The following is a 23,435-nucleotide window of genomic DNA, read 5'->3' on the forward strand; positions in this document are numbered from 1 at the left end:
ATACCATTTTGGGTTTAAATAAAATAAATATGAGATAAAAAAATTGAAAAAAAATAAAAATAAAATTGATATAAAATTTGAAAACATATTTATTAACAAAAAAAAAAATTCATCATATATCATAACTACATTATTTTATTTTTAACAACTTATTAAACATTTAAATTCAACATAAAAATGAATATGGTAATATTTTAATATGAAATAAGTATTTGCATTAAAATTCAATATTTTGATAATCATACGTAAAGCTTAGATAATTAGATCATCCTAATATTTTCATATTGTCCAAATTTTACATTTTTTGAATTTAAGGTTTTTAAATTAAAATTACTATAAAATAAATTACTAAGGGCCTATTTGATTGCTGTTTTTTAAAACTGTTCTAGAAAACCGTTTTTGAGAATAATTTTTAAGAACAGTTTTTTGTGTTTTCATAAAAAATAAAAATAAAAAACTGTGTTTGGGAACTGAATTATGGAAAACAGTTTTTGTTCTCAAAAAAAAAAAAAAAAAAAACATGTTTGGTTGAGTTAATAAAAAATGTTTTTTAGAATAAGTAAAACAAAAAACATGTTTGAAAGTTATTTTTTTTTAATTAATAAAGTGTTTTCTTCCATTAACTTGATATTATAAATATATAAATAATTTTCATATGCACAATTCATTTAAATTAAAAAAATTATTCAATTTTGAAATTTTTACATAAGTTATAATTTTCTTAAACAAATGATGACTTTATCACCATGTGTAAGTATATTAATTTCAATAATTTAATGAAGAAGAAAGGGTTTGCAGGTGAAGGTATGGTGGTTAGGTGGAGTTCACCTTTGTGGAAATACAAAAAAAAAAAAAAAAAAAAAAAAAAAAAAAAAAAAAACTAAGAAAACACAAAAAACAATTTATGCTTTAAACAGTGAAAAAACAACAAAAACATCTTTTTATTATTCTTAAAAAAGTGGTTTTTGAGAACAAAGAAAACACAAAAAATAAAAATACAGCCTATTCCCCAAACAAGTTTTTTGTATTTTTTTGTTTTCAAGAACAGAAAATAGTTCTTCAAAACAGGAACCAAATAGGCCCTAATACTCTTTTGAATTATTAATGATAATATTTTTTAAAATAAATATGTAATTTCAAAAAATAAAAAACTAAAAATGATATGAAAAATGTTATGAAAGTTCCAAACATGCATTTATCACATTTTTTGTACCGCTTTCATATTTTTTGTACCCTAAATTATTTATATTTTTAAAAATTTAGACTAATTACGCTCACAGTTTTCCTACCTTCTAATTTTCTTAATTTTTTGTCACTTCTAATTGCATGAAATGTTGCTTAGGCATATTAATCATCCTTAGAAATGATGGATGTTAGGCGCAAAAAAAAAAAAAGAAAAATTGAAATTAAAAACACAGAAAAGTTTCATCACATTTTTGTACCACTCCCACATTCTAATACTCTCCAAAATTCTCAAATTTTTTATTTAATAATTTTTTTTCCACTTCCAAAAAATGCTTTCAATATTTAATCCCATCTTCTCCATATAAAAAAATTACAATTAATAAAAAATTTAATAATACAAATTTTAATTAATAATTGATTGATCATAATTCTAATTTTTAATAATAAATACTCATTTTAATTTAATTATAATTAAACCTTATATCATAAAATAAGTGGCAAATTTTATTTCACAAAATTATTATTTTTACAAAATTTTAAATATTTTACAATATTTATAATATAAATTGTTCAATAATATAATTGGAGGTTGTAAAGATAATTTAAATGTATGGTGCATGAGATTGCAGTCACCGGTTGGTCACTTGTAGTATTGGTTTTTTTGAATTTTTTATTCATCTATGCCTTATATACCTTACATGTTGCTTTATATTAAATGATGATTTGATTTTGATAGTGACAGGAAAAGTACAATCGTGTTGAACCACATATTTGGGTACGTTGGGACACAGGAGGGCACCTTTAATAATTGCAAATATTTTTTAAAATTTGCAATAAAAGGGAACAAAAAATCTTTAAATTAGGTCCGGTCTTACTACATTTTAAGTATAAAAAATCAGTAATATATATTAATAGTTCGATTTTATAGATAAATTGAATATATCAAAGATATATTAATAGATATTTTGATAAAAAATATAGATTAACCTAAAATTGATTAAAATTTATAAAAATATAAAGTAAAACTCTTATAAACGAAATTAAAAATATAATAAGAGTTTTAAAATTATTTTATTGAAATTTTATATATATATATATATATATATATATATATAAAAAGTATATATTGATTATTAAATTATATCAAATACTACTTAATAATAATATTATAATATTTGATTATAATATGTTTTATTTTAAAATATATTTAATTTGATTATATTAAATGATAACAAATGTATAATTTTTTAATATTTAATTAATATATTAATGATATTAAAAACTTTTTGTTATTTAATTAAATGAAATTTTTTATTTATTTATAAAATAATTATAATTAATTTATTATTTAAATGATTGTTTTAATATTTTGTGTATATGGAAACTTTTAATATATATATATATATATGGTGCATGATGATTAACTAAGGGCAAACTTGCCGTAAGTGAATGTTGGCCCCAACCGAAATCAACTCCCGGGTGCAGCAATACAACCCATGTTGGGCAACACAACAACCCATTTTGGAGCTTTGACTTTGTCAATGAGCTGTGCTGACCCACACTCACCAATATTTCGGTTGAAAATATCGTATCCATATATAACGATATTTTAATTAGTGCTACATTTTGTGTTGTACTTCTATTTTATAACAAAAGTAATAGTCTTAACATTGAACACCGTTCACTTGAATATATTGAAGGAAAGAACATACGAAAAAATATATATATAAAAATGCGGGAAAAAGTGGTTATATAATGGAAAAATAATAAAAAAGAAAAAGAAAAAATTCTATAAATTTTTCTTATTTTATTATAAAAACTAAACATGCAATAATTATAGCCAAGATGATTAAGCATTCTCATCGTTTTTTATTGTACATCATAATGATCTCTACTTAAACCCTTCTCCAAAAATTCTTTCAGCAAAGGAATATAAAATTTCATATAAACAAAATAAACAATTAAAAATTTTGAATTCAATTTATTGAATGAATTATATATATGTATTAATTATATGAATTTGGGTAATAAAAATTTTATTATCTTTATTTTTTTATTTTTAAAAAATTTAATTTAAGATTTATTTTTTATTTTTAGATTGGGAGGGCAATTTTTTGCTACTTTTATTTTTAAAATTATATTCAAATACAGTTTTTTTTTTTTTTTTAAGAAAATCAAGATTTGAGGGAGCCTTTTTACACAAGTACTAATTTAATATATATATATATATATATTAAAAAAAACATTCTACCAAATATAATTTTAAAAGTATCATAATTTAGGATTCCACCACATTGAACTCATCTTTCATGTTCATTATAAATAATAATAATAATTATATAAAAAAAAAAAAAAAAAAAACAAATTGGTCTTTTGAAAGGAGGAGGGTGCTCAACATAAAATAGTGAATTCCCAATGTGAAAAAAAATGGTCTAAATTACCATATTTTTATATTTATTTTTCAAACAACCTTTTTTAATAATAATTTTAAAAATAATATTTAAATTTTTTTTGTGGAATGCAGGAATTTAATTACAATTTCTTCTGTCCCATTATTATATGGTACAACTAATATGAATTTTTAAATATTTTATTTTATTTATTTTATTAAAAATTAGAAAAATCAATAATAATGTACAATATATGAAAAATTTTAAGGATAATTTTTGTGTTAGATTTAGAAAATTCCAAGTAACCATTAGAATATGGTTCATGTAAAAAAGCCGGACCGAAAAAATAATCTATCCAACAAAATAGCCACGTGAACAATTAAAATTACATTTAAAATTAAAAGCAACCACGTGAAACATACCTTGTCGCATGAACGGAACAAAAAAAAAAAACAAAAAAAAAAACACTAAAGTGAAAACACAACCATGTGAATTGTCCTTTCTTTGTCCAAAGGCCCCCCCATCTTTTTGTTTGCTTTTTCTTTTCTGTTTGAATCCTGTTCTGGCCTAACTTGACACTTTTTTTTTTTTTTTTTTTTACCTAAACAAGTATAATTAAATACCTCAGCATAATCATCAGGCTAGACTGCATGCATGGTTAATGTTGATAGTTTGTAAGCGTGAGTCCTTCAACTTATTCTTCTACTTGACCTATGCTAGTGCAAGTTGAAAGTGGCTTCAATGGCTTAAAATAAATTGAAGATCAAGCCTTAGCTTATAACAGCCCCCTAATCTAACAAAAAATTTAGGCAAAAATTTCCACAATCTCATGGTGCGGACCTCGCATTTCGGCTCATGCGTTTTCCACTTGATGACGAACTCGATTTTTATTTGAAACTTATTTTATTTATTAAAAAAATGATTTGGAGTCGCCACTTATTTTTGTTTTATTTTTAAGAGGGTAAACAAAATAAAAAAGAAAACCCTAAGTGTGACCTCCTTATTTTGGAAAAGGTGGTTTGTGAAAAATCGGATTGGGCTCGGGGGTTAGGTTACTTATCGAGAAGGTACGGTAAAGATCGTAGCACCTCTCTAAGTCCCTAAAGTCAGGTTTCTACTAATAAAATAAAGCTGACATGACAATCAATAGGAAAATCAATGGATACTCAAATCGATCATGCACATATAAGAATCAAAACATGCATAGAGAATGACCAGAATTGGAGTGGATGCGTACCTAGGCCATGAATGAGCAATGCACTATCATAAAAATGGGGTTGATTTACAATAAAAAGCACAAAACATATCACATGCATCACCAAACAGAAATTAAAACTGTTTGAGAGAAAACTAGATTTTTGAAATTTATTTGAAAATTGGAGTCTTAGAGATTATTTGAAAATTGGATTTTTAGAAATTAAATGTAAGAATGAGAATTTTAGAAATTAAATTTGAAATAAATTGGAATTTTGAAAATTATTTGAGAGTTTGAGATTTTAAAAAATCAAATTAAGAAAATTAGGACTTTGGAAATTAAATTTTGAAAAAAATCAAAATTGGAAATTATTTGAGAAATAGAAACTATGAAAATTGAATTATAAAAATTGGAAATCTTGGAAATCATTCGAAAGCAGAATTTTTATAAATAAATGAATAAAATGATAATAATAAGTAAGTAATGGAATAAATTCGAGAATTAGAATATTGAGAATTGAAAATTAAGTTCGGAAATTGGAAAATTGGAATTTCAGAAAACTAAATTTGGAAATCGGAATTTTGAAGAATTATTTAAAGACAAAATTTTAAATAAATGAATAAGTAAATAAATAAATGAATGGAATAATAATAATGACGAAATAATAATGATTGGATAAATAATTGCGAAAGTTAAGATTTTAGAAATTGGAAATTGAACTTAGGGATTGGAAATTTAAAGAATTATTTAGGGATGAAATTTTAAATAAATGAACAAGTGAATAAATAAATTAATAGAATAACGAAAATAATAATGATTGGATAAATAATTACGAAGATGAGAATTTTGGAAATTGGAAATTGAATTTAGAGATTGAAAATTTGAAGAATTATTTAGAGAGGAGATTTTAAATAAATGGATAAGTGAATAAGTAAATGAATGGAATAACGAAAATAATAAAGATTGGATAAATAAGTGCGAAAAGTAGAATTTTAGAATTTGGAAATTGAATTTAGAGATTAGAAATTCAAAGGATTATTTAGGGATGAAATTTTAAATAAATGAATAAATAAATGAATGGGATAATAATAACGAAAATAATCATTAAACAACTGAATGTAAATAGTGGAATTTTTTAGATTGGAAATTAAATTTGAAAAACGGAATTTTGAAAAATTGAACTTTAGTGATTGGAATTTTTAAAAGAAATAAATAAATAAATGGAATAATAATAATAACAATGAAAGTAATATTTAAACGAATGAACGTGAATAGTGGAATTTTTGAAATTTGAAAAATTGTTTAAAGATGGAATTTTAGTTAAAATAAATAAATGGAATAATGAAAATAATACTTAAATAAATGAACGTGAATAGTGGAATTTTCGAAATTGGAAATTAAATTTGGAAAACGGAATTTTGAAAAATTGAACTTTAATGATTGGAATTTTTAAAAGAAAGAAAGAAATAAATAAATGGAATAATAATAATAACAATGAAAGTAATATTTAGTGAATAGTGGAATTTTAAAATTTGAAAAATTGTTTAAAGATGGAATTTTTAGTTAAAATAAATAAATAAATAAATAAATAAATGGAATAATGATAATAATAACGAAAATAATACTTAAACGAATGAACGTGAATAGTGGAATTTTCGAAGTTGGAAATTAAATTTGGAAGATGGAATTCTGAAAAATTGTTTAAAGATGGAATTTTTAAAATAAATAAATGGAATAATAGTAATAAAGAGAATAATAATGATTAGATAAATAATTGTGAAAATTGGAAAGTGAATTTAGAAATTGGAAAATTGAAGAATTATTTAGAGATGGAATGTCGGAAAATTAAATTTCGAAAGTTGGAAACCCAAAAAATTATTTTAAGGATGGAATGTTGGAAAATTAAATTTCGAAAACTGGAAACCCGAAAAATTAATTTTAAGGATGGAATGTTGGAAAGTTAAATTTCAAAAACTGAAGACCTGAAAAATTATTTTAAGGATGAAATATCGGAAAATTAAATTTTGAAAGCTGGAAACCTGAAAAATTATTTTAAGGATGGAATGTCAGAAAATTAAATTTTGAAAACTGGAAACCCGAAAAATTAATTTTAAGGATGGAATGTCGGAAAATTAACTTCAAAAATTGGAAACCCGAAAAATTATTTTAAGGATGGAATATTGGAAAATTAAATTTCGAAAGCTGGAAACCCAAAAAATTATTTTAAGGGTGGAATGTCGAAAAATTAAATTTTGAAAACTAGAAACTCGAAAAATTATTTTGAGAATGGAATGTTGGAAAATTAAATTTCAGAAATTGGAATATATATATATATATATAAATCATTTTGAGAATGAAATTTGGAAAGTCAAATCTTGAAAATTTTGTTTTAATATCAAAATGTGAAGAAATAATAAAAAGAAATATGAATTGTGGTGATCATCATGTGCACATCTCCAGTATAATGGCCACAAACCCATTTTATATATTCTTTTCCACCACCACCACCACCACCATAACCATTAAGAGCCATGCATGGAGACATCAACCCATTTTCCATTGGCCTTACCACCAAACCTTTATACCCCCATGATAACCTGTACTCATCATTGAAGCATTTATTTGGATCACCAGCAACTCCTGTTGATAAAGCGGGGCCTGCTACTCGAAACAGTGAAGTAAATACTCTAAAATAGTCTTCTCATCCTCCTCTTACAAATCAAACAACAATTATCAGAAAAATCCTAGCTCTGATCCACAAAATCAAACCATTTTCATATTAAAAAATGAAGATAAAAAATCCAAGCTAAGCTTACCAGAGGAAAGGGTGGGGATGAGGAGGTTGAAGAATGGGCATGGAAATGGGCGTGGGTAGTAGCTATGGGCGCATAATCCTTGCATGCATGAGTGGGAAACAAATATGTGAAGTTGGTGAGCTCATATGGGATAGATTGGGGGTTGATGAGGATGAAAGAAGCAGAAATGTGAGGGGGGACCATGCGCACAAGAGTTGATGAGAGAAATGGGCTGGATGGGTATTCTAAAATGGGTTTTATTGGTAATGGGTGCGAAGAGGTGGTGCGGTTGACGAGTGTGAAAGAGGAGTGGTGGAGCAAGGGTGGATGGTTAGAGAGAGAACTGGGTATAGGGAGTGGTTGATGGAATGGGTATGGAAGAGAACGAAGGATGACCTTATATGCCTGGTTACTGATTGGAGCCAAAATATGTGCTCTAATGGCACATATTCGATATGATTTGTGCACCAAAGGACATTCAAATCACCCAACTTGACCTAAATCAATGCTAAGGCCCTAGCCATGAGTTTAATCTATACTTTGGAGATTTATCTCAGGTTCAAGGGAAGAAAATTGTGCAAATTGAATGACTTTAGATTTTGAAAGACCAAGAGAGGGCTAAATGAGGAAATAAGTGAGTCAATACTCATTGAACGTAAGGAAAGGCAAAACAAGGATATCATGAGGTTGGAGGATGATAAATGACCATTATGGAGTAATAAAGAAGGCAAGAAAGCATGGGAAATGAGGCATGAAGCAAGATTCAGCTGCATGAAAATTTAGAACTCAAAAATCTGATGGCATTATATAATCTGACTTTGAGGACAAATTTGGAGCACTTTCTGGAGTCCATTATATACATACTATATATTGTTTCGAAGCTCAGGAAGTTAGGAGTCCAATGCTTCAAACGGTTTGCAAATCAGAGCTGAAATGAAGAAGTTATAGCCATTTGAAGACAACTGCACCAAGCTGGAGGGTCATTTCGAAATGATTTCGAAATTCAACTTATGAATTCGAAATCCACTTCGAAATGACACCAATTTCGAATTCACCCACTGCCACTTTGATGTTCTGCCTCCTCTATCCCAGGAATTGCATCTATTCAACTTATGAATTCGAAATTCACTTCGAAATGACACCAATTTCGAATTCACCCACTGCCACTTTGATGTTCCGCCTCCTCTACCTCGGGAATTGCATCTAAAGCACTCCATCCACCCTAGGTGGACCCCACACGACTAGAAATCACCATTTTATTATTTTTTAATTATTTTTAGGAAATTATTTTGTAATAAGTGGCCAATGAGAGTGTGCCACATGTTAGGTAATTGAGGATATTATATAAACTCTCTCAATTCTAGGTTTTGGGGATCTTGGATTTTTTTCTGGAGAGTTTGACATTGAAGGTGGAAGAAGACGAGAACTTTGGTTTGTTTTCTTTTTCTTATCTATTGAATATATTGTTTTTAGTTTCTTTTGATTCATATTATGGATTTTTACCCTATTATGGATTGTGAATGTGACATCACCTCCATGAGAGGCTAAGAGCCAACTTGGGGCTTGAAGCATGAAAACCTAAGGGTTAGGAAACCTATAGGGACAATGGGTAAATTATTATAACAATGAGATGAATTATTGGTTGGGTGACAATTTATCATTTTTTATCCTATCCTTGTGAGTTCGTTTAGGGAATGATACGGTAGGTTATTACTTGATACTCGTGATTCTTGGTAATTCTTGATCATTAGTTATCCTCGCCTTACCTACCGTTATTTGCCCCTAAACAAAGCTATAAGGAGTAGGAAGGGTTAAAAAGCCAAATCTTAAATTGATAATCAATCTCATTCATTTGATAGTTTTAGGAATCTGTTTGAAAAAGGAAAAATTAGGTTTCGGATGCAATTTTGAGTTATAGAACCCAACTTGATCGCGAGTGGCCAAGGATCCCAAAACCCTAAGATCATATTACTTAAAATACCCTTGTTTTCTATAATTTCTATACCCTAGGTTGGATTGTGGAAAACCCCAAACTTGAATCAATTGAATTTAAAATCAATATTCATTTTCTCTTATTAATTTAATTTCTTTTACTTAGTTCACATTATTCACATATTGTTTTTCACTTAAGGATTTAAACAAAAACAATTCATTTATTCTAGTATTGACAATTTTCATAAGCAAGTCCTTGAGAATGATACCCGGAATACTACAAAAGCCGTAGTGACTCTTTCTCTAGTTTTTCTTGACTAGAGTTACTACATAAAAAGGCTAAGTATTTTGGTACAATAGAGAAATTTTCGGTCAGTTACTATGCACCATTTCCTAATCTAACATGTTGAGAGGCTTCCCACTTCAAGCCACCGTGAATGTGCATATGAAGCTCTTAAGCTTTTCTCCTTGCAAGATTTCTCATGAAGAGTTTTGGAACGTCTCAAAATACTTGGGCAGTTATAATGGGAGTGATTCTATGATTCATCCAAGCCAGCTACAAGCAAACCAACACCATATTCAAAAGCTCTATAAGACCCATATTCAACCGATTCCATTTTAGTTTCTCTATGGGACATCAGTCGTCAAAGCCTCTAAACCCGTTTTCTCTTTGCAAGTTCGGTTCCGAGTCTTGATAGCATTCATAAAACACATCTCTGTAACAGTCACCTGGTAGTATCCATGGTGCTATACACCCAAAGTATCCATAGAGAAAGAGAAGGAGACAACCAAACAAAAGAAGAAAAGAAGGAAAACAAACAGAGTAATAAAAAAACAAACAAGACAAACCAAAGATAGCTACATTTCATGGTTTCTCAATGAGCTCATGCTGGTGAGAAGAAACATAAATGGATTCAAAACAAAAATACCATACATATGTCCGGATATCCCACAATGGATATGATAGAGACCCTCATCCATTTTTCAAATCCAAATTAGCAAAACAGAGAAGGAACCCACAACATAGGTGGAAAAACGCCAAATAAATCAAGCAAGACCTCTCGGGGGAATGATACTCAGAATAAAAGAAAGTATCGTTAAATATGAGCATACCTGAAAGTGCACTAGGTGTCCTCTCTAGCTTCTCTTTGACCAATTCCTCTTCCCGAACTCCCTCTTCAGCCAAAAAAAATTAAAAAAATACCCCCCTCTGCTCCCTCTTCCTTCAGCTCAACGAATACCCTCATAAAATATCTTCCCCCACCTGTTCCACTGCTCCCATAGCCATCATCTGTCATCCATTTCAGAACGAGTCTCATCTCAACCACCACCATGGTGAGGTGGTGGTGTCCTTGGCCATGCGTCCCATGTAGCTGAGCATGAAAGTCGTCCCACACTCCCTTAAAACGAAGTGCTATCTAGCTCATCCACGGGTGCTCTCCAAAGGTGGCAGAACCAAAATAAAAATACATAAATAAATAAAGGGCAGTTGGAAAAGGGGCACTGCCATTCTGATGTTCACTAGTAGCCAGTGGAGAATAATCAAACCCTTTGAATGTGATGTGGGATGCAAGTTTGAGTTAACTAGCCCGCCAGCTGTCGAAGAGCTTTTGGAGCCATCAACTGAGCAAGTTGCTACTACTCTTAATGGAGTTTATCCTGAGTATGTGGAGTTCTTTACCTTAGTTGCACAAAAACTGAATTTAAAAAAGAAGAAAAAGAAAAAGAAAAAATGGGGGTCTACACATGGGTTTCGGAAAAAGTTCGAACAAAGTATATCCTATACAAAACACAAGAACTTCATAACACTTATCTTAAAAAGATAATGACTTTGAAAAACTATTAAAAAAAATTAGTATTAATTTTTTTTATTATTATTTTAAGTTATAAAGTCTTTAAAAGTAGTTCTTAAAGACATGATGTAAGTTCACTTATTTTATTTTATTTTATTGGGAGCAATTTTTTTTTCTTCAATATTTTATTCGGGAGCTACTATTGTTTTCTATTTTTACAAACTCATGACTAGTTTTTTTATTAGCGTGCACATCGATTCACCCTATGCTTGGTACTATAGGTGAAAAGGTATGGCAACAAATAAAGGTTTGCACAAGAGAGAATCACACTTTAGCTCTTTGCATGATAGGTACTAAAGATGATATACAATGAGTCTAAAGCACTTATGTAGCATGCTTGGACCATTGGATTTTATGCATCACCTCAACTTAAGGCCTTTATATTTATATATAGAGTGAATAAATCTCTACTTTGTCATTATGTGAGTTCTTTTTTTTTTTTTTTTTTTTTTTTTTTTTTTTTTGTGACCCTTGACTATGTCATGAGGTAGATGTTGGGTGCATTGTACTCTACTATATTACTTATAGTCATGATTATGTGACCTAAAAGGACAATACTAGAAAAACAATTAGACCAATGTTGAATGAGCAAGGAGAAGATTATTTAGCTACACTTCTTGGTGTTAGACTCATTATCAACAATTTCTGTTGCAATTCAAGCATGCAATATATTCATAATAAAGATTGGTTGAAAGATGACTCTGATTTTTTTATTTGGAAGGCATCAAAGATGTTTGTTGAGACATGATTAGATGAGTTTGAAATATACTGAGACATTTGAAGGATGCCCTATGCTGGTCTATGTCAGATTTGGTATACCATTCTAGTTGTTTTTTTTCCTCTAGGTGCTTAGTGGTTACATGATTCATTAGTTGGTAGAAGTCAAGATGACAAATGGATTTAAAATTGAAAGTTGCATATTTATTGTTTTGTCTACTATGGATGAGCGGGAGATGATAGAGTTTGTTATCTAAATTATCCAACATGATCAGACTCATGAGATGAGAGTCATTTCCTTACTTCTCTATAACAAAAATAAGTAAGGTTCTAGGTTTTGATCTTCAAATCAACATACCATATCCCTTTGAGCTTATAAATATGGAGCTCGCAACTCCATATTTTTTATTAGATAGGACTTCTAACTTGTACACAAAGAGTGTTACCTCTATATCATTCTCCACCATGATATTCCATTGGAACATTGTGAGGACATCTCAAAGTTTTTGAATCAAGTATGTTTAACTTAAATTATTGGATTGATTTTTTTTTAATGTGTGATATGTGGAAAAGTACATACTTTAGCGTGTTACATGTTTCTCGTATTATTATTTAAGGTTTTTTTAACTACGTACAACCATACTAAAGCTATATCATCATTAACAAAAAAAGAAACATCAATCAATCTCAATTTGAAAAAATAGATTGAGTTTAATCCCAATATATACTTTAGTGGACCACTATTGTGTTTCCCTTATCATGAGAGGTGCTAGGATTTAATGTTAATAAGACACATGCTTTAAAAGAGCAAAGCTGTTTAAGTGAACCCATATCTCTTACCTTTAATGAATATGCTGGAGGGAATTAAGTCGAATTCCCAACCTGTGAAAAAGAAAAAGAAAAAAAAAAAGAGAAAACACATGCCAAAGAAAAACAATTACACGCATAAGACAGTATTTACGTGGTTCGGCAATTTGCCTATGTCCACGGAGTTGCAGGGATATCACTATTATTAGGGAAAAATACAGAGTACAACTTTCGGCTACAATATTTTCTCTCTATATTGAAAACACGACAACAACACCACACTAAAAAACCCTAATTACAAAAGGCGGTTCCACAATGGGCTAAACGAGCCCAAAATTTTTTTTCTTGGGGACGTTGCCCTCGAACCCCCAAGAGGCTTGTCCATGAGCGCTCCGACTTGGGCCTATCGGCCCAAGCCTTCGCTCCATGAACTAAGCCTCAGTAAATCTCCCATTAAAAAACCACGCAATATTATTCGGGTTGGGTCGTCAAACTGGATCAAACAAAACTAGGCTGCACAAAGCCCGACATATGCCTCCTAAAATTGAAAATAATCCCATATGAAATGAAAATGGAAGGCATGTGTAAAAATAAATTAATTCACCTCTACCACTTTAGGAAATGGAAACCAAAATTCAACAGGGATAAATCCATTTTTTTTTAATTTACTACTAATCTTAGACTTGGTTCAGGATAATTTTACTCTTTCGATTTTAGTTATTATCTCTAATCATCATTTTAAAATATAAAATGTGATATGTTTAAAGTTTTTTAAAATTCAAGAACACTTTTATTGAAATCATTTTGATAACGATCAAAGTTCTTATGTGCATAAAAAACTAACTATTAATCCTTAAATTATTACTTATCTTTTTTTTTTTCATTTAATACTATATATATATATTTTAAAAAAAAAAACTTTTGAAGTGTTATTTTGGGAAGTTAATAGATTGTAAACAACATAGCCAAAAAAAAAAAAGTTTAGCTTCATTATATAGTCTCCATTTTACCGTTCACTACAACAAATTTGGGTTTTTTCCGAAAAAATTTTGTCCACAAATTTTTTTGTGTCGAGGTTGTTGCTATAAGTCTGTAAGCAATTATTTTTAATTATAAAAAATGAATTTTATAATCAAAAGCTAAAATTTCATCACAAGATAAATTTTGTGGCAATATGTTATTTTTCATCACAACATAAAATTTGTGGCAACACCATCACTTTTTCCCACAAAACAAATTCATATAGAAAAAAATCAAAATTTTCCATGAACACAAAATTCATGTTAAAAGGTCATTGTGAAAAATATTTATGGTTATCGATTAAATTCCATCATAAAAAAATTGTGGCAAAAGTTTATTTTCAATAAAAAAATTTATTTATTTATTTTTTTAATAATACTAAATTTAGTTTATTTCCATTATGTATTTAGTTCAATTTAGTAATTCTCATTTATGTGACTTATCTTGTAAATCTTGCTTTTGTTATCATTATATCTAATAGTTTCATTAGAATTATCTTGTTATGTTCTATTCCTTTCATGCTTCATATATTTGTTAGGATAGTAATTCCACTTTATATTCTGATATGGAGTGGGCACATTGTCTCCTAGTGGGCCCCTTTTTGGGCCGGTCATTATGTGTAGAGTTGTATGCCGGGCAAAAGGATATATGTTTTAGTGTAGTTTTTATTTTGAGTGTCTTCCTTATATATATATATATATATATATATATATATATATATATATATATATATATATATATATATATATATATATATATATTATAAATAATTAAATATATTATTGATTTGATATCCTATCAAACATGTAATATAGATCATTTAAATGTAAAGTAAAACCTAAACTATTGAATAACAGTATAAACATATGAGTCCCAAAAATAAAAAATTTGAGACTGAGGTACAAAGTAACAAAATCAAGATATAAGGAAATGAGACCAACATACAAAATAATTGAAACATTTAAAAGACAAAAGTCAATACAACTTTTTTTTTTTTTTAATATATGGTATTTTGTTATTAGAATTTTTTTCATTTAGTAACAAAAAAAATCTTTTTGACACAATTGAATAACCCAATTATTATTTCTTAAATTTTGTTCATGTTCTATGTATCAATATGGATATGACAATTATCTCTTAACTCTAATTAACTGTTACTATTATAGGAAATGATAGGAGGAACTTGTATCTAAAAAAACTTAGTTATATTCTCACCATTCCATTGCTGAAAACATTGAGAGATTTACTCAAGATAAGGCAGAACTGTTTAATGAATTTGAAGCTAGAGAAAGTAGCCAGAAAGCCACCTATAAACCATGGCAGAACATTATTTAGGCCTATATTCTAAAGCTGTGTGACCCCTCCCTGTATAAGGCAAAAGGATATGTTTTTAACAATAGTTGTTTTTTGAGTAAAATATTGGGAAAAAAATTACTTGGGTGAGTTTTTCTTGCCTTAACAGTAGCAAATGTCATTTGATATTTGTTGTGTCCATACTCAACTCTACAACCCTGCAACTTGATCATCCACAAAGCATGGTTGCCAGTCAGTAGCAAATGTCATTTGATATTTGTTGTGTCCATACTCAACTCTACAACCCTGCAACTTGATCATCCACAAAGCATGGTTGCCAGTCAGTAGCAAATGTCATTTGATATTTGTTGTGTCCATACTCAACTCTACAACCCTGCAACTTGATCATCCACAAAGCATGGTTGCCAGTCAGTAGTAATATTTAAGTTCACAGATGATATACATGCTTGTGTACCAAAATATGGAATAAGCATATCATGATCACTACTGTGGGAAGAAATGAAAGGATTATGTTAGTTAGAAAATTGCAAATAAGCCTGCACATACATTATATATGGACTTACTTTTAACTATGGAAACAAGCCCATGTGACAATACCTGACATAAAGGCATAAATCTAAAGTTTTGAAGAAGGCCCAGACACAAAAAGGAAAATTCATACTCTCGAAACAGATTACTTTTCCTTGTCCCTTTTCATCATTTTTATGGCGGCTAAGACCAATTTGCTTCTTCTAGTAAATAAATCTATGTTATAATGTTAGTTTTTCATGTGCCTTGGGTGCATTAAGAGTTACATGAAAAAACCAAGTCATAGATTCCTTACAAGATTGATGAGTTGTTAACAACTGGTTTATGAACTTAGGCAATCCATGTGAGGCTTTAGTGTACTACCTCCTAATTAGAGGGATAACTAGTCTAGGTCATCGAGATAGATTTCCTATGATAAGTGTATTAGTGTGTATGGTTATATATAGAACAAAACCTATAATGAATCATGACATTGACTATCAGGTAGTCATGATTCACCAAACTAATATATTGCATGCCTCTTAACCTTGAGAGGATATTAAGTTTATAATGAAATCAAGAAGAAACTTTGACCTATGGGTGAGACTCTAAAATAGTTATATATTTCCTATGGAATGGGTTAGTACTATTGATGGAGGCTAAAAGAAATAAGTATTCTCAATAGAGGCACCATGATACATATCTCATAGAATTGAAACAACGTTTCCCCTTGGGTGATCACAAGAACATGTGACCATGAAATCTATGACCACAGTAATTCCTTAAGTAGAATTTGACATATGGTCTTTATGAGTTAGAGTATGTCTCACACAATGAGATGATTTATAACTTAAGGATTTGAAAAGTGATTTTGAGAGGATGATACCATTTATCTCATTAAATCATAGATAACATTTCATAGGGAGTTTGCATGCAATGGGTGGTAGGTCATAGACCCGAGCTATGTCTCATTGTAATATCATAGGATATTAACCGACTCTCTTCAATGGAGTGTTGAGTTAACTTCATAATTGAACTATGAGGGAGCTAGTATTTTCCTATAGGTCCCAATGGTCCCGCTTGAGCTCCTAATTCATGGTGACACGTTTACTAAGGGTTTTTGGGTTTATCATTTATAGGTGTGCATAAAGGCATTTTGGTAAAAGTGCGAGGTTGCACTATATCTTATGAATGGACTTTCTAGATTGGACTCATGAACTAATTGGAGCCTAATAAGGCTAATTAATTAATTAGGACTCCAAGAGGACTCGATTAGATGACCCAATCTCAATTTAGGTTCAAGTCACTTAAGCCCACAAGGAAGCTTATAAATACTTGCTTAGGGGTTAAGGCTTTTAACATTTTCATCTCTTAGAGAAAAAAAAAAAAAAAACCCTAGCTATCCTTAAGAGAGAGAGAGAGAGAAAGAGAGAGAAAGAAAGAAAGAGAAAAGTTCACCTTACTCTTATGCCAAGATCCATGAAGGGGGAAATCAAGTGGAAGACTATTCGTTAGACGCGAGATCTATGATTATTACCATGAATTTAGCTTCTTCTTCAAATTGGATTTGATTTAAGAAAATACAAATCACAATTATGGTTCTCTGATCTTTAGATCTATGTTAGTTATGTGTTTTTGTAGCCATTGTTTTTCGCTGTGTTAGATCTAGAAAAGTTTGGGACTAGATTTCATGCACCCTAATAATCTAGGATTAGGGAACAGAGTAATTCGGGGTTCCTAACAATAATATTATTATAAAGTCCATTCATATTTTAGAAGCTAAGATAGATAAAAATACTAATGAAACAATAGTATGAACATCACCTTTTAGCACGAAGACTGATGATAAAGGAATTGCTTGTGCAACATATATTAAGAAAATCATAATACAAAATAGTTATTCTAATATGTTTTTTAAGAATTTAGAAGATCAACTCAACACATTAAGATAATTTTTATTAAAAAAATTATAATCCTTTTTTTAAACCATTCGAGTTATCTAAGAAATTTCAAGAAAACCCTATACCATACCAAGATCTAATAAAAAGAAAAAGTGATAAATTAAAAGCATTAAATGTGAATTTAGTTGTTCCAAACACTCTACAATCCTCTTACACAAGACGAAGTAATGTTATTGATAAAAACATTAGTTTAGATGTTGAAGTTGATGAAATAGTTGAAATTTTTAAAGAAACTTAGAACCAAGAAATTTCTATGATTAAGAATTTTTAAAATTAGGAAATTTCTAAGAATAATTTTTACCCTAGACCAACCTTCCTCGAAATGCAATGTGAGGAAAAGAATTAGTATACAGAAACATCATACATTGAGCCATTTATGAATGAAATATAGATAGGATGATTGATTATATCATATTAACTAAACTTCAAGAGATGACTTTGGTAGGCTAACCCTATAAATGAATATTTTTTTATTGATCTATACTTGATTATTTACTAATAAAAGATGAAGTTTAATTAATTTATTCTCTTAGTTCAAACAATTCTTTAACTTGTAGCTTAGGGTTTGTTTGGTAACTATTTTCGAAAAAAATTATGAAAAATAATTTTTGGGAATAATTTTTGAAATTTGTTCTATGATTTTTGTAAAAAAAAAAAAAAAAAAGTTTGTTTAGAAACCTAAAATGTGTTTAACCTATTTTTAATATTTTTAAATATGTTTTAAAATAATTTTTATATCTAATGTTTTATTTTTAATCATTCTATATGTTTGTATAATTATTTCTTAAAACAACCCTTAGAAAACAATAGAAAACAACTAAAAGATGTTATCTGAAAACACCTTGTTTTCTGTTCTTAAGAATAGAAAACAGAAAACAATTTTTGATGTCAAACGTATTTTCTATGTTTTTTGTTCTGGAAAACAAAAAACTATTCTCAAAAAAAATTCTCAAATAGACCCTTATATTCTTATTTCTATGTTAAGCATTTATTTTTTACATAAATAAAAATGATGTGGCTATAACGACACTATTTTGTATTTGGGGATAAATATAAGATAGACTTGTGACTTTGTGTTATATAAGATAGGCTTGTGGCTTTGAATTATATATTATAAACTCCCTTTGAAGAATATGTTAACCAAAAATCTGTTTCGAAACTTAAAATGTCTTTAACATACTTTTAAATATTTTTTTAAAAATAACTTTATATGTAGTATTTTCTTTTAAATCATTCTCCACATTTATATAATTATTTTTTAAAACATTAGAGAACAAATAATTTTAAAAAAGAAGAAATGTTTTCTATTTTTTGGTTATCAATCGTGTTTCCTTGTTTTTATTTTTATTTTGGAAAACAAAAAACTATTTTAAAAAATAATCAACAAACAAGTCTTATGTTTTTGTATGACACCCTGATACGCAATAATGAGAATAGGCAATAAAAAAAACAAAGTAAGAATACATATATTTACGTGGAAAACCCTAGACAAGAAAACCGTGGATAAAGAAGAAAGAAATCCACTATATAAAAAAATTAGTACAAAAGGGAAAAGTTGCGAACAGTTACGATAGAAATATAATCATCATAACCCTAAAATTATGCATCATCACACACATGCACCCACACATATAATAATAATAATCATAATAATAATAATAATAATAATTAATAAAATAGGTCCATATCACGCTACCATCACAGACCTGCCAAAAAATCTCATAATTATAGCTTTAATATATATGTTACACTACAAGCTTTTTGAATTGGACCAAATAGAATTTGGATTATCAAACCCTAACACATCTCATTGGCGTAAGTCGTATAAAGTTTAAATTGCTATAGAAGAATAGAAAAAGGAGAACATACAAGCAAGTTATTACTCAATTGACTTCAGTATATTGTCACTGTTACACCATTAAAAAGATAATGAGGGATTATATTTAGGACAAGCCACTCAAACAACGAATTGAATAAATTTTGTATTGCGGAGCAAACCACGTATAAACCATGACAACATGTTGCTTAGGCCTATACTTTGGAGTTGTACACGACTCAAAAGGTTACATATTTTAGTTTAGGATCAAAGTATCAAAAATCGACAAAATATCCATAGTTGGATTTTATTAAAATTTTGGAAATGATAATATGAAAATTAATTAAAAAAAAACTCATAGAAATGTTATAAAAAATCTAAAAAAATAAAAGGAAATAATAATTCATGCATTGAACTTAATTTTTTAAAAGATTGTATGACAAATATTTATGTTTCTTTTTTATTTAATTATTGTAATAAGATAGAAAAAGACTTATTAAAAAAATTATCAATTTTTATATATTGAATATGAATTTATTTGAATTTAAAAATAAAATAATTAAAATTATTTTATTCATTAAATTAGATTTGTGAATTTTATGCCCTATAATTGTAAGGAACAAACTAGCCTCATAGGTAAGGGCCCTCCACTTTTATGGGTGAGTGCCGGGTTTAAGCCCCAGATCCCCATCCTTTCCTATCCCCTTCAGTAAGAAAAATTGCATCGGGACTGACACCATACCGGACCGGGGGTGTGCCCTTCTAGCAATAATGATAACTCGAAACCATTGAGTTAAAACCCGCAACCCACATTTGTTTCAAGGGTTGCTTGCCTGAACTAAACTGTTGGCTCCAATGATCATGATAATTATTATATTTTCAATAATCATTTTAATGGAATTTAAAAATAAAATAATTAAAATTTATCTATTTATAAAGCTTTATTTTTAATATTTTTTTTATGAATATAAAATGACAGGTGGGTTCGAGAAATTCACCCTATTTTTTAATCCTTGAATAGGAAAAGGCAGGAGGAAGTTGTAACTAAGAAAATTTTATTATAATATTCTCTCCATCCAATCATTGAAAACGGGGAGAGATGTTACTCAAGATGAGGCAGAACTCCTTAATGAATTTGGATCGATCTAGAGAAAGTAGTGAGCAAGCCACCTATAAACCATGGCAAAGCCTTCCTTAGGCCTGTATTCTGGAGCTGTGTGACCCGCTCCCTGTACAAGGCAAAAGGATATGTGGTTCCCTTTACTTTTTATTTGCGTAAATAATTGGAAAAAATAATTAGTAAGGGGAGTATTTCTTACCTTTACAGTAGCAAATGTCATCAGATATTTGTTGTGTGAACACTCAACCCTAAACCTGCATAAAACGTATGATTAGAAAACTAACAATAATGGTAATATTGATGATGATGTTGGGGATGATGATGATGATGATGAACAGAAGAAGTTAAGAAAGAAAAAAGAATAAATGAAGCTTAGAAACCAACCCTGCAACTTGACCATCCACAAACCATGGTTGCCAGTCTTCAGAAATATTTAAGTTGAGAGATGCTATCCATGCTTGTGTACCAACATATGGAATAAGCATATCATGATCACCACTGTGGGAGGAAATGGAAGGATTGTGTGTTAGAAAATTGCAAACAAAAGGACATAAGTCAAAAACTCCACACCATTTAAGTCTGCCATTGGATTTTCTGCCTATGTTTTTGATTCCTAGTGTCTTTTCCTGATCCCCTTTCACCATTTTTATTGCTCCTAGGACCAATTTGCTTCCTCTAATAAAATAAATATGCTATAATGTCATTTTCCATGTGCAGGTTAGTGGAAACTTCGTATTCCTTTTGGACTCGTATGGAACTGTGATGAAAGAATCTTCTGCTGATGTTTCATGGCTTGTATATTGATACAAAAAACCAAAAAGAACAAATAAAATCTGTGAGATGTTACCTGTAAATCAGAGCTCGATAAGCTTTCTTAGTGAGATTTCGATGATAATCAACAGAACTGAAGACATTAGAAGTGTAAGACAAGCTTTCATTGCATCTCACCCAGTCCTTTACTGTTCCCTGCTTGTCATGATAAAATTATTAAGTGAAATTATTTCAAATCTAATGTATCTTTTACAGCTCTGAAGAATCAACTTGCCTCTCGAACGTGAAGAGCCTTTTGGACAGTTTTATCATTAGCCCAGAGGTAGGAAAACACGTAGTTATAACTCTACAAGAGAATAAGCTGTTTCATTATACATTTCCATGTGTCCGGAGCGTTATAAAAACCAAAAATGTGAGCCGACAGGGGATTACCCGGCACCATGGTTCAGGTTTTTGAGGTTGAGAAAGGAGTAAACCTATGGAATTGATATCTTGGAGGGAACTTTGATCCAATTTTGATGCATTTGGATTTGGTGACAACATGGCACACGAAGGTTCCAATATGTGTGCAGAATATATTTTATTGATACACTGCAGACTCACAGAAAACAGATCTTAATACCAATAAGAAGTTGACAATATTGTAAGGCAAGAGGTCTCACTCCACCTGTGTGTACACTTTGAGATTGTTTGTGCATTCTACATTGCTTGGATCTACATATACATACTTCCCGTTGCAGCTTTCTTTAAGTTCCTGGAAAGGCATAACAAATCAATATAAGTTTTGGAGTTATATCTGACTTAAGTATTAAACCCAATCGAGAAGGGGGATAATCACCTCATAGAGCTCATCTGAAAGAATTCCTACTCGATGAGTGTATGCAATTCTTGAATTGAAGTCACTAAAGTGATCTGTTACTGGGTTTCCAATCGTGTATCCCTGAGTCCAATTGAAAGAAGAGCACATGGATTCAAATGTAATCTACAAAACTTCAAACCATTAGGCGCAAGTCACACTGGAATCATAAAATTAGATTACATACTTGAATATTCATTTTTGGCTCTTTCCCTTCGTCATTGCCTGCAACCAAAAAAAAGGGGGCAAGGAAATTTCACTTGGACGATTGGGCACCATATTAGAAAAATATGTAGTACTCCTTTTGGAATGAAAACAAAGCCAGTGAAGCCCAAGTTCCTTTGAGCCTAGGGCTGGGCATGGGCTCAGATGGAACCCAATCTGAAGGCCTGAAAGATTCCAAAATTTCCGGCTCAAGCCCAGCCCAATCCTGGCCCATCATGCCCTTCTTTACATCTCCATTTACAGAAGAGTCATGACTGATTGACATACCATTGGATATTTCCTGAACCACCATGGGGATTATTATGCCTGAATATGAGTCACCACTGACATAGAGTGGATTTTTCTGAAACTTGGGGTGATTGATAAGCCACTGTGTATCACAATACAAAAAGCCAAAAAGAAAAACAAAAGTCAAAGATTAATGGTCAACAAATTTTAAAATGCCATCAAACTTAAACTAATAAAAATCACCCTTTCATTAATTTGTGTGCAAAACCATTATTTTAGATTGTTTAATGTATATAGGCTGACCTTCCTTAGAAAAGTATAGATTTGTGAAGCTGATAGTGTGTCGTTCACGTTGTAACCTTCTGCAGTTCGTGAATAGGAGAATCCAGTGCCCACGGGCGCATCCAATAATATCATACTGGCTAACTGTAAATTTATTCGAGTCTTGGCATCAATATATCACATAATTTACATAACCATGCATCAATGTACAAGGCTGGAATCTCGTATCTACCTTTGTCCATGAGTATGGGTTCAATTTAAATGTTGGGAAGTTTTCATTGGATTTCACATAGTCGAATGACAATGGACCTACACATAAATATATATATCATTTTCCCCTTCATTAATCACATCTTTTGTTGATTCAGACCTATTTAAGTTGAGAGTCCATTCATCATCTATGCCATACTTTCTAAAATTAGAACAAAAACAAAAAAGAAAAAAAAGAAAAGAAAATAGAA

The 23,435-nt window shown here is 29.6% G+C and overlaps 1 protein-coding gene across 1 annotated transcript; it reads right to left on the minus strand.

Annotated features, from left to right (window-relative positions):
- Positions 1-20,604: 20,604 nt before the first annotated feature.
- LOC117911664 (serine carboxypeptidase-like 18) lies at positions 20,605-23,109 on the minus strand. The gene is made up of 11 exons (XM_034826069.1): positions 22,996-23,109; positions 22,732-22,834; positions 22,427-22,464; positions 22,222-22,323; positions 22,051-22,137; positions 21,816-21,974; positions 21,658-21,729; positions 21,460-21,578; positions 20,997-21,110; positions 20,812-20,866; positions 20,605-20,721 (listed from the first exon to the last, which is right to left on the minus strand). The coding sequence occupies exons 1-11, from the start codon at positions 23,107-23,109 to the stop codon at positions 20,638-20,640; spliced, it is 1,047 nt and encodes a 348-aa protein (XP_034681960.1). The 3' UTR covers positions 20,605-20,637.
- Between the last annotated feature and the right edge of the window lie 326 nt (positions 23,110-23,435).

Source organism: Vitis riparia, chromosome 3, assembly GCF_004353265.1.
Source record: "Vitis riparia cultivar Riparia Gloire de Montpellier isolate 1030 chromosome 3, EGFV_Vit.rip_1.0, whole genome shotgun sequence".
In the NCBI taxonomy this organism is placed as follows: Eukaryota; Viridiplantae; Streptophyta; class Magnoliopsida; order Vitales; family Vitaceae; genus Vitis; species Vitis riparia.

Coding starts and splice junctions, on each gene's coding strand:
- LOC117911664 (XM_034826069.1), bottom strand. CDS start 23,109: ATGATATTATTGGATGCGCCCGTGGGCACTGGATTCTCCTATTCACGA. Junction 21,111..21,459: donor TATCGAGCTCTGATTTACAG/GTAACATCTCAC, acceptor TTCCTCCCACAG/TGGTGATCATGATATGCTTA. Junction 20,722..20,811: donor TGACATTTGCTACTGTAAAG/GTAAGAAATACT, acceptor TGCCTTGTACAG/GGAGCGGGTCACACAGCTCC.